Source organism: Mytilus galloprovincialis, chromosome 2, assembly GCF_965363235.1.
Source record: "Mytilus galloprovincialis chromosome 2, xbMytGall1.hap1.1, whole genome shotgun sequence".
NCBI classification, from domain to species: domain Eukaryota; kingdom Metazoa; phylum Mollusca; class Bivalvia; order Mytilida; family Mytilidae; genus Mytilus; species Mytilus galloprovincialis.
Window position 1 is genome coordinate 83,060,371 of NC_134839.1, and position 12,446 is coordinate 83,072,816.

The following is a 12,446-nucleotide window of genomic DNA, read 5'->3' on the forward strand; positions in this document are numbered from 1 at the left end:
ATTGTTGATATATTGTACACAACCCTCTTTTCTAAGGGTCTATATGTTGCATATTCAACCTGTAAGATATCATTTATAAAAGGAAAACAGGAAAAACAATAATATTCATCGGTACACAAAAATGCAAGAGATGGTCGAAATTCATCAAAGAGAATTGAATATAAAACTTTTATTCAAACTGTTTGGATAATAGCTGTTTATTTTTCACCAAGTGGCAAATATTTCATAATTGAAAAGAATGGACAATAAGTTAAGTATCCATCAACTTCATCTCAAAGTCAAAGTGATGCCTTAGCTCTGACATGATTGCAAGTTTAAGACAGCCTAGAGCACCAGTATGAGCAGAATTCATGCACAATGAGGTAAGTTTTATCCATAACTTCAATAGGAAAACGCAATCTGCACAGAGGATGAAACCTGAGAAATGTAGTGCTACTGGGAAAAAAGGTACTCTGGATAGTGGCAGACATTTGGTCTTCGAGCAGGCAAGGGATGTGCATGATTACTGACAAATGAAACTCTCAATTAAAATTAATACATTCTATTTATCAGTACTATAAACTGATGAAAACATGCAGTTGTCTATTTTCATTTAAACTAGGTTTTATTTCATCAAACTGTTTTACTCAAGTAATCGAAATGTAATCGAAAAGTAATCAATGATTACCTCATAGTTTTTGCTGGAATCAGTTAAATTACAATTACATGTAATCAAAAATGTTGTCGATTACAGATTACTGTCAATTACTTGGAAAAATGGTAATCAATTACAATGGATTATGATAACCTGGAGCAGGCCACTTAGACCCCAAAAGAGTTATTGCAGGTGCAATGTATAGGGATTTCGGCCTTTGTCCCATAGACGGTATTGGATTTATCATCCCCATAATCTAACCTAGGCGATTGTTCTGACTTCCTTGTTTCATTCATCTTTTTATACCAGTAAGCTATCAATACATTTAATAAATACATTACAAACTCAAATCACTTAACAAAAGAAACTACAAATATTACCTTATATATAAACTAACAGGATCTAATGGTTGCAAACGAAACACATAGAAAATAGCAGAATTTTAAAAACTTGTAGGAAAACCCAAACTTCTAATTATAGATATTAAAAGTGCTTTCAGGATATTCTCATCTTATGAAATTCAATACCACAATAATTTGAATGAAAACTAGTTTACCAAAAAAAATAAGGGTCACGCAAAGGTTTTCTTTATAATTTATAATACCACTGTTGTATAAGTTTAATACAAATTGAGGTTATACATGTCACAAGCAAATCAGGCTCTTAATGTTAACACCAGGCAGGTATGCTCAGGAATAGTTTCAATATAAATGTCCTAGTTAGTAAGATTTTGAATTGTTGCAAACTTGATATGTATGAACAAATGTACTTGATTATTATCATGGAAATTATAGACACAGGACTATTAAGAGTGGACTTTTTACATCAAATCAAAATTAAAACAATATACACATTAAAACAAAGATATCATTATATTTAAAATGAGTTTAAAAATTGAAAAAAATACCAATATTTAAATGCTTTATAATTATGAATCAGAAATATTATACACACAACTGCAGTCCATAGAACTTTTAGAATTACAAGTGATTGATAGACTCCCAATATTATTCATAATATTACCCACTTGCAAAATAAAATGGCCATTAATGGATATGTCATAACATAACTTTATAAATCATTCAACATGTTCAAATAAATTTATAAAATTAAATATACATGTATACTATCATGCGTTCATTTGTTGTTCTATCGGTTTAATCCTTTTCTTACCTCCCTTTAATACTGTTCCTTTCCTTGAGACAGATTGACAGAAGATGTTTTCATTACAAATAAATGTGAAAATCCACAACTGACCTAACCTATTGTAAACAAATATTTGTGATGAAACCAATGACACATTGTTGAATCAAACAATGATATTAACATACCTGTCACTCACCTGCGTTTTACCTGAGCATCATTACCTTATAGAGTCAGATTAAATATTTATTATTTTATTATTCACCAATAGCAGTGTGTTTAATCATGTTTTCCCCAATGAAACAGCTGCATCAGATTATACTACATTGTACATTAAGTGTTTCTCTTTTTCTTTATGACTTATTTATATCCAAAAAGAAAGTTTTCTATTCTTTAAATGAAAATAAAAAGGTGCAGAAGTAATTGTTCTTCAAATATTCATAGAATAACATAATACAACGTAAATATAAATACTTTTCAATTACAAAATTCAAATCAAATCAGGGAATTCCAAAATCAGTATTTATTTTCTTCAATACTTTTATCAAAAACAAAAGATGTCAGGCAGACTCAGCAAAGCATTTCAACCTTTAGAGGTTATTATTTTAAGGCATGGATTTTGATTCTTAATTTTGTCAAAATTGCATTTTAAAATTTCAAGCAGCCTTAGCTTTTTGTTTTTCAAGTTAAAATAAAGTGACAGTCATTTCATGTCAAAACTATACCTAATGTGTGGTGCTAAAAATTAAACATACCTGGTACAATTAATTGCACATTTGAGTGCACTAGCTTAATACAGGTACTTCTTATCTGAGCAACAGGACAAATATACCCACTAATCAGATATGATGAAAAAAATAATATTCATAATACATTAATACAGTTTCTTAAATATCTCAAACTTTTAGAAAAAATTTATCTCTACAGTTTACACATTTAAACAATACTGCTGTTCTGAATTCTATAAATATTACCTTTTTGGACCTAATCTGACCTTTCCTTTTATCAATATATCAGTTAAAATAAAACATCCAACTAATTTTTTTTATTTCCAACAAACAAAAACTTAGACATGAATGAGAAAGAGAAAGAAAAAAACACGATAATTAAAGAAAACTTAATTTGTGGACAACAAAAATAAAGGTCATTAATTGTGGTCTTTGTCCCTCTCCATAAAAATGATAAGACAATGACACATCTGTTACCAAAAATAAACTAGTAAGCCAAACATAAACTGTAGATCAAGTACACCTGACAACTTTCCAAATTAAATTAAGAGACTTCCCCCAATGAAAGGCTTTGGTCGGACTCTTAAAATTCTCCTTTGAGTTCATCATTGCATTAGTTTCTTTTGTGCTAATAATCCTGCATGGAGATTTTGAGGAGTTGGCAGGTACATGTTCATGTGTATGTAATCCAAATGTTTAAATGCTGTATTTTTAAGATGCAATAAGAAAGTTGCACTTAAAGGATGTAATTACACGTACTATTACAACAGTTTGTAAAAGTTGATACAAAACTGCATTTTTCATTATTCATTTAAACTTAAGATTATTTAAAACTAAATGTGACATACAGTTAAACTTTAACTTTAAACTTTAAACTGACAAACAACTTCAATTTGCATTATAATTTGTAACCTTAGTTCAAGTACATTATTTATCAATAAAGAACATAGTTTATTCACCTGATCTTGCCAGGTTGATGCTTTTTAAATCCTTTTATATTTTACTTTATTAAAGTCAGGCTATAAGTATGATTTAAAGAAGGTGTTAGGTAAGGAGACAACATAAACCCTCATTACAATATCTCTGCCATTATAACAACTTTAATCAGAAATGAGCTGAAAATAGAAAGAAAGTAGATCTTGTTTCTGTAAAATTTTACCTATTTATTATGGTTTCTAGATATAAGATAATTCAAGAATTTTACCCTCATGACTTATTTTGCCACCACAGCCTTGTTTTTTTCTATAGTTTATGACAAAAATAGACAGCAGACTCCACATGATGAAACAGGCCACCTAGACCAATGGGCTAGGTGAGCTCTTAAAGAATATAAATTATCACAAATATGTATATCAGCATTTCTTATGTATTTAAGTCTATACCCCATCTAATTAACCATCAACATGGCCTTCATAGACTGCCAACATCATATAACCTGATATAAACCTACCAACATACCGGAATGATAAAAATCAAAGTAGATTGCAAGACCATTATAGATTAGCCATGTTTTTGAGCTTATTTTGACATTTGGGCCAAACTTACTGCTTATAACATGTATAACAAACCATTATTGCAAATTGCAATTACGCTTTTATTAATATTTACGTGTATATGTAATGGCTGATTCACAGACAAACCTTTACTATTAGTGACCTTAATTTGAAGCAGCAATGTAAAAACTTATAAGCCATTAGTTGTACAAATCATAACAAAAATTAATCAATGTCAGATTAATTAAAATTTTAACTTTTCTTTGTTGTAATTTTCTGAAAATAGTTTTAAAAATTTGCATATTACAGTACATTTTAACATATATAATGAATGATAGCAATTTTGTGCCAAATAATGCCTTTTATAATGGTGATAGAATACACGATATAAGATTGATGGAAGTAATGTTGTGACGTAATTCTTTAGTTTAGTATACATACAGATGTGTTGCCTAGGGTTCATAGCCAGTACATGATGTCATTTAGCTCATCACTTTACTTTTTTACATTCAAAGTCAAATTAATTAATGGTAAGGCCACACAAAGTTATTTTCTAGTCTAAATACAAAGGTGCTTCTGCTTGTTCACTCAAGTTGGAAACCAAAGTCCATGAATAAACAGTTTCCACTTTCTAAAATATTGTGAGGAAATAAATGTATGTTGATGACATAGCTAGGCATAAATGGAAGTGGATGGTCCAACTATACAATTTTCTTACTCAAGGTCATCTTTCAAATAAGACAATATATATATGGTAATTAAGTGTATGTACATGGAACATACAACCTAGATTAGAGAACTGACAAGTAAGTAATTGTCCAGTGCTTGCAAATTTTAACAAGAATGTATCCCCAGTAAACGGACGCCCATCCACACAATCATTTTCTATATTCAGTGGACAGTGAAAATGGGGGGAAAATCTCTAATTTCGTATTTAAATTAGAAAGACCATATCATAGGGAACATGTGCACTAAGTTTTAAGTTGATTGGTCTTCAACTTCATCAAAAACTACCTCAAACAAAAACTTTAACCTGATGCGGGACAGACGGACGAACAAACAAATGAACGAAAGAAAGAAAGAACAACGGATGCACAGACCAGAAAACATAATGCCCATAAACGGGGCATAAAAATAGGGCATAAAAACACAGAAACAAATAAATAATACTGATGCAAACAAAGCAATATTGGTCATCCACAATGTACATATATTCAACAACTATGCAACATTTCATTAGCTTCCTATCCCGTAATTTTGGAGCATTTGCATTTACAGAAATTGTTGATGAACAGTCAGACAGAAGGATGGACTTATGAATTCTAGAAATCAACATACAATATTCAGTTAGAGCTCAGACATAAACAAATCGTTTTTTATTTTTGACTTACATAAAAAAGAGCAGATTGCTCTGAGGGATACGATTGCCATTGTTTTCATTGACACATGTATACATGTAGCTAAGCTGGATAATATTATTTTCAAAACTAATTCAACTGCACATGTAAAATGTAAAATATACATAATCTAAATAGTTACAAAATAGCCAATCCCGGATAAAAGTATGTGAACAATATACTTAGGCCTATTGTGTTTTAGTTTTGTACTATCAATTCTAAGTTTACTTTCCTCAGCAGTCACTGAGACTCAGAGTGAGAGAAGATATTTCATTTCGTATCTTACATGTATCACCTATTTTCCTACGTTAATTCTAGGAGGAACCCCATTCCTAACTCTTTAAATATTTAATTTCCTTTGGGTCAGTGATCATAACTTCTTTCCGTACACATTCCTCGGTTTAAAGTGCGATCGTTTTTAATATAATACGACATTTATCGACAGAACAAGTTTATCTTCTCAACGTGCTGTTTTAATTCAGAATTCACGGAAGTAACTTCCCGAATATATGGAAGTGTTTAACGACCTTGACTGGCTATTCAGCCCTCGAACGGTCGACTTGGTGCCCGAAAGGCGATTGGTGAGCATTTAAATAATGTTGTGCCATCGGTTAGGAACAAGTGGTGGTCGCCATTTTGGAGGTCGCCATCTTGGTTTTGTGAACTGTTTTGATTTGGTTTGTTTACTAATTTGATGTTATATTCTTCACAACGGCTGCTTTCAGGGCCAGATTGGTCAGCTTGGCAGCCCACTAACCTCAATGATGGAGTACTGGTAGATGAATCGTGGATGTAGTATTAAAGATGACAGGAAGCATTATCAGGACCAAAGCCACGAGGCAGTGAAATGAAGGTCAGTCATCTAACACCTAGGATACAGCCCTTGGACGTTAATCGGCATAACACTCCCCCATGATACAATGGGTTTTGGAGTGCATGTTACTACGTCTACTGTACGGCGTTGGATTGGCTTCTGTCATCTAAAGTAGTAAGTCGTTGATCATCTAACTGTAAACCCTCATCGAAGATAACGGGTAAAGGAGAGCTGGCCCAGCACGTCCGTTCAGCTGTAATGACTGAGACGTTACTGCATTCTAATGGATTGATGGATGGATGAAGGGAGACAACTCGAAATGATAATATGGAAGACTCCATTTCGCCTGAAGGGATGTTGTAGTTACTTTTACAATGTGGACTACATTTATTTTAATTTAAATGATGCATATGATTTAAAATTATGCAACAACAATAACCCTCAATAGCAGACATACATAGAAAGGATCCCATGAGTTATAAATTAATCAATTGAGTGGGGAATCCAGAGCAACAATTCAATCTAATACCCCTTGAAGTCAAGAAAACTATACGCATGCGCATAATTACCTAAACAAACCCTGGAGAAAGAACGTACATTAATTAAACGACCTAGATGGTTCTCTATTTCTTTATTGAAGTACATTATTAAATATCAGTTTCATAACAGTGACATATAAGAAAAACTCCACTGCAGTTCTTATATGACAGAAATAGATTTATCGGAATTCAGAGAACTCTCGCATTTTTATCACAACTGGGGAATTCCCTCTGACATGTTTCTAAATTCATAAAAACACTAAATATAAATACTGCTTAATTCTGATTTTCCGTGTTGTTAAAAACAGGCATATAAGTCAAGGGAAATATCAAACATGAAGATTATGAAAAGAACATTATAGGAAAGTTGTTTAAGTTCAATCCCTTTGTTTTTACCTTTTAAAGCAAGACAATCATAAGAATCTGAGATGGTCCTTAATGTTTAGAATAAAACCGTTGACGTGAGGGCATGACACCCTGAGCCAATCGTATAAGTCTACAGATTGCTTGAAAGCAATAGTAGCCCAAAAATGTATTTATCATAATAATGTACTCTCATTTTCAGACTTATTCAAGTCAAAAACTGACAGACTTGTTATAAGTAGGTCTATTTATGTTTATGAAAAGACTTAATTTTTAATGGTGGCCTAATTGGACATCATAAACCTGTCTGTAAGTTCACAAGAACCAGAGCTATCTATATTTAATTATCTTATTGAACATTTTTACCTAACCATGTTAACATATATTATTTTCCTCCTTTTGTGTGATTAAGGATGGTTGCATTGTAGAGTAAATAAACATTAAAAAGGTTTTTTCTCCTTTGAAAAATACCATGTGAAATATTTGGACTTAGTTTTGAAAGAGTTATGGAAGAACATCTTGATTATAAAAGGTTTATCATTTATACACAAAAGAGATATGATCAATTGTTTTTGTCTTTAACAGCAAGTACAAGTAATTTTTATATACTTGAAGAAGTAAATAAAAATTACTTGTACAAGTAGTACCCATGACTGTCTGTACCAGCGCATTGTGTTTGCACGGATTGGTCCTTCATTTGCGCAGAAAAAAAATCCAATTTTGCACGACAAAAACATTTTTTATCTAATTTTGTTATACTTACTATAAAATGAAATTAATTTGAACAAATTTACTTGATAAAATAAAAAAAATAAAACTAACAAGATGGACTTTATTATATATTAGACAATTGGCCATAGTCTTTTCATAGATGTTACAATGAACAGTTTTATTCAACTCATCCAGTCATCTACTCTTTTGCTGAGATTATTCTACAAGTTTAGATGACTACTTACATTAAAATTCACAGCAGGGATAACCAAGCCCTTGTAAAACGAACAGACAAAGAGAAAATTCAGTTTACAGTTCAACAATTTCTGAATGTTCTTTTTCATGATTGTCGCTTTATTTTATTAAAAACTTTTCTTTTACATAAATGTAGCGCTTTTTTAAAGTTCATATAAACAAATAATGTTTATCAATATATGAAATAACAAGATGTGGTATGATCACTGTTTTTTGTTCAAAACATAATCGAAAAACAAATTAGAGGGAAAAAAACAGCCAGGTAAACTACAGGTAAAATCGCGCAAATGTAATACCATTTCTCCGCACAAACGTAATGCGTGTCATTTGAAAATCTGCGCAAATGTAGGTCGCCCATCTGTACAAATCATGTGTTTTAAAAAAAGAACAGGATATTCAGTCAATATACATCTATTATATATTTTTAATGGTTAAGTTACAAAATCATCAAATTGTCTTAATAAAAGATGATAAAATATTGCATGCATTAGATGAATTATATATTGTAACAAACCTTAATCAGAGACTTCTGTTCTCTTTGTCATGGTATTCCTCCAAGCCTATAAAATAATCATAAAAACACCTCTTGAGATTTTCTTTGTCAATATACTAAATGTTCAAGTAGAACACTAATTATCTATGTTTTAAGTTAGTGGACTATCAAAACTTTATTGTACATTGCCTGTCACTTCATGTATCCACAAGATTACATGTATGCTGTAACATAAAACCTGTACAAAGTTTTAACTTCTCCCTCTTATATTTCACCACTTGTATCTACTAAAACGTGAAAATTGGTAGTTGCATAGACTTCTACTGTTCTAACCAAAGTCAATCTAATAAAGCATTCCTGAAATAATTCTTAAAATTTCTAAATTCAACTCCAGAAATCTACACCACTGTTACTTGTTTTGGTTTGAAAAAGTTAACATATCATTTAACAAATTAATTAAGGTTTTTAAGAGTTTTGCATGTTTTTTTCCCCAGTTTCCCCAAAAATGCCTTGACACTGCTTTAATCTATAGAAACAAATGAGCTACAAAACACTAAAATTCATCCCTAACTATCTCAGTAACATCTTAATCCAACTCTTCTACCAACCTTATTATTAGGTACACAAACCTAAACTATGTAAAAGTATAACATAATCTATTATATAAACACAAAAATGTCTATACTGCAGGTGTATATGTATAAGACATGATACAAGCTTGATAAAAAATCTTGTAGTTTGAGGGGAGATGCTCATTACTAATTTTGTTTCATAATCACACATGACACACAAGTGACATTTCCCTGGCAGACATGAAAATCACTTACACTTTACAATTGATAACAAGGAATTAATTTGAATCTAGAATAATTTTAATTATGGAAAATTGATAAGAAAACAATGAAAAATAGCCCAATTTAAGAGGGTAAAATATAATAGTAGAAAATGGCTAGTGGGTTAGTTAGTTCATACTGCAATATCAGTGAAAGTTAAGTAAACCTTATTTGATTTGATTTTGAATCTTCAATGTTTCTTATTGATAGCCCTATTTAACATTTTTGCATTCAGTTAATTTGCAGGAAGTCCTCAAGTGTACTTTTTTTTTTTTTTAATCCAGTACTTTGAGCCAAATGGAAACTAAAAAACAATAAAGAAAACTATACCTTTTTCTTGATTCAAGATGGTTAGTTCTGTGGTCTTATGATAAAACAGCCAGTTATTACCAGGGAACCAATGATCAAAGTACTCAAGGAAGGAAATTATGAAAAATTGTGTTTCCTGTTTAAGGTCTCTACACTTCAAACACATTTACTGATGTCTATCAGATGTTTTATAAGTCAGAACATTTTTATTCTTGTACCTTGACAAGGATTTGAACTTAAAGAAGAGTAAATTATGTTGTGACAAATTAATCTACCTTTGTGGTTATCTATTATTGATGACTAGCTAGTACCAAAATTTATTCCTCTGACAATTAAAAACATCTACTAAAACAAATGTGATATCAAGTATAAAAACGTGAATTACATCATTTCTTTTCTATTAAAGTAATTTAGTACATGTAGTATTATCAGAATTTTTATAACTTGATCTTATAATTTTTAAAGATGGCCGGACTGCATGTAAAACAACGCTTTTATTAAATAAAAGTAAATACATATATTGGCTATTTTGGCATCAAGCTGCATGCAACAAAAAGAAACATAATATATCTGGAGGCATATATAATGCCTTTTATAGCTTACTTTCCTGTATGGGCTTTGCTCATTGTTGAAGGCCTTACAGTGACCTATAGCTGTTTATTTTTATGTCAGTTGGTCTCTTATGGAGAGTTGTCTCATTGTCATTGGCAATCATACCATATTGTCTTCTTTTTTAATATATAAAGTCATTAACAATAAGATGGTTGCCTTTGCAAAATACATTGTCCATTGATTCTCTGACATGTTAAAGGAATTATGACAAAACTTGAAGGTACTTGTTCTCTAATGTTGTTTTTTTTTTTCTTTTTGAAGAAGAATTAATCAAGTTTTATATTACTATTAATAAACTCAGAAGAAAATAGCACTGAACCAAAGATGTTTCTCTCTTTTGAGTGAACTAAATATTTTTGGAAAGGCCCCACCTTATCTTTTATTCACTCTTGTGATGGGTTGCAATATAAAAAAAAAAATATTTCCATTTACTTTCAAAATTTCAGCCTGAGTTTTAAAAAAAATATAAAACTTAATTAAAATATGCCTTACCCCAAAGCTTACAATTATTGTCCTTTTATAATTAAAGAAATCAACAAGATATGTAGCACAAAACAATGTGATTTACCTGTAAATACACCTGTGATTGACATATGACATAGAAGACAATGACTTTTATGACATATTTCTACTTCACTTTCTACATCATAACAACCTGCAAATAAAGTAACAATAAATACACATTGTGTTCGTTCTTCAAAGTTCTTTCAACTTAAGTAATAATAAATACACATTTGTTTATTCCTTCAAGTACTTCTACATTTTTGTACCTAAAGCAATTATAAATAAACATGTTGTTTCTTCTAAATAAAGCAGTCCACAGCCCTCCCCCCAAAACCTTCCTGTAATATACTTTTTTTTCCAATAATGGTAAAAAAAAATTAAAAAAAAACATTAAACTTGCAAAAAAAATTTCATTAAACAATATAGGTTTTACTATGAGTCCACTTTCATTATTAGATCAAAGTAATTTGAAATGGTTTAAAATCCAAAACATTGTCATTGATGAACATAAAACAATGAAGAGTAATGGATTATCAGCCTAATTCTTCTGCATTAACAGTTTTAAGTAGCATAGTAGCTATTGCAAATTTAAAACATGCAAATAATTAGTTTAATGGATATTTATTATAAAATTAAACGCCTTTTTAAAGGAATTCAGTTTATAAACCAATAAATTCCTTTAAAAAGGCGTTTAATCCTTATAATCATTTAAAATTGGAGATAGGGAATATATTTTTCCACAATCGTCACCTCTATCATACTTAGATTATATATTTATATCATTGAATAGGCCTTGCGTATGAATATATTTGTTGGCTAACGCAAAAATATGTACCCAATGAAATTTGCCATCTGATAAAAAGTAAACTGCAAAAACCCTTATTGGCATCCAAACGAATGTTTTTGTGTATTATTTTATATAAAGATTAAGGTGCAGTGAAAATAAATTTTGTAAAGGTCGGTGTTATAATCGCCGCCATCTTGTTTACATTGGTTACAAAAAGAAGTCGGTCAACGTTGTCTATCGAAAAATAACCAACGTCAAGATAACTAAAGGAAGTCCTCTTGACCAACCATATCAACGTATTTGAACATTCATTTAAAGCAAACATAATGTTGTTAAGAGCTTTTATAGTATTAAAGCTGATTGTAATAGCTTGAATTAATAATATTGTATGAATAACACCTCCATGCAATGTAAATATAGAATATGTATCTCTTATCATGATCATTGAGAAAATATGTTTGGTTGTTTTTTGGTTTTGTTTGTTTGTTTGTTTGTTTATTTTTGTATTTGTATTTTGTAAATGTCGGCTGGTATCATTTCTGTATAGGAATTTACACCAATATTAGGAAATAAAATTATTTGATTTGATTTGATTTATTTGATTTACTCCCTAATATGCAAATCATATAAGAATTCTATATATTTATAACAAGTTGTTTAAATTTTTATTTAGTGTTTTTGGATAAGGCAGTGGCAGATCCAAAACTTTTCATTAGGGAGGGGGGGGGGGGGGAGGCACTCCAGTCATGCTTCAGTGATTCCATATATAATCAACAATCTTGAAATTGAAAGAGGTGGATACATGCAAGTTAACAGAGAAGAAAGGTTGTG

The 12,446-nt window shown here is 30.5% G+C and overlaps 2 protein-coding genes across 5 annotated transcripts in view; one reads left to right on the forward strand and one right to left on the reverse strand.

The window, feature by feature from the left end:
- Positions 1-12,446, reverse strand: part of LOC143064614 (cell death protein 6-like) — a 40,870-nt gene that overhangs the window by 27,063 nt on the left and 1,361 nt on the right. The window contains exons 2-3 of one of the 4 annotated variants that reach the window (XM_076237558.1): positions 10,893-10,979; positions 8,592-8,637 (exon numbers count right to left, since the gene is read on the reverse strand). The gene's annotated coding sequence lies outside the window, so the exon portion shown is untranslated. Of the gene's footprint in view, positions 1-1,807; positions 1,897-8,591; positions 8,638-9,733; positions 9,826-10,816; positions 10,838-10,892; positions 10,980-12,446 lie in introns of those variants that run through there. The other 3 variants (XM_076237559.1, XM_076237557.1, XM_076237560.1) reach the window with 3 other exon arrangements.
- Positions 330-12,446, forward strand: part of LOC143064613 (uncharacterized) — a 30,186-nt gene continuing 18,069 nt past the window's right edge. Inside the window, exon 1 of the mRNA XM_076237551.1 lies at positions 330-362. Coding sequence (XP_076093666.1) covers positions 351-362 — 12 coding nt within the window. The 5' untranslated portion in view covers positions 330-350. The remainder of the gene's footprint in view (positions 363-12,446) is intronic.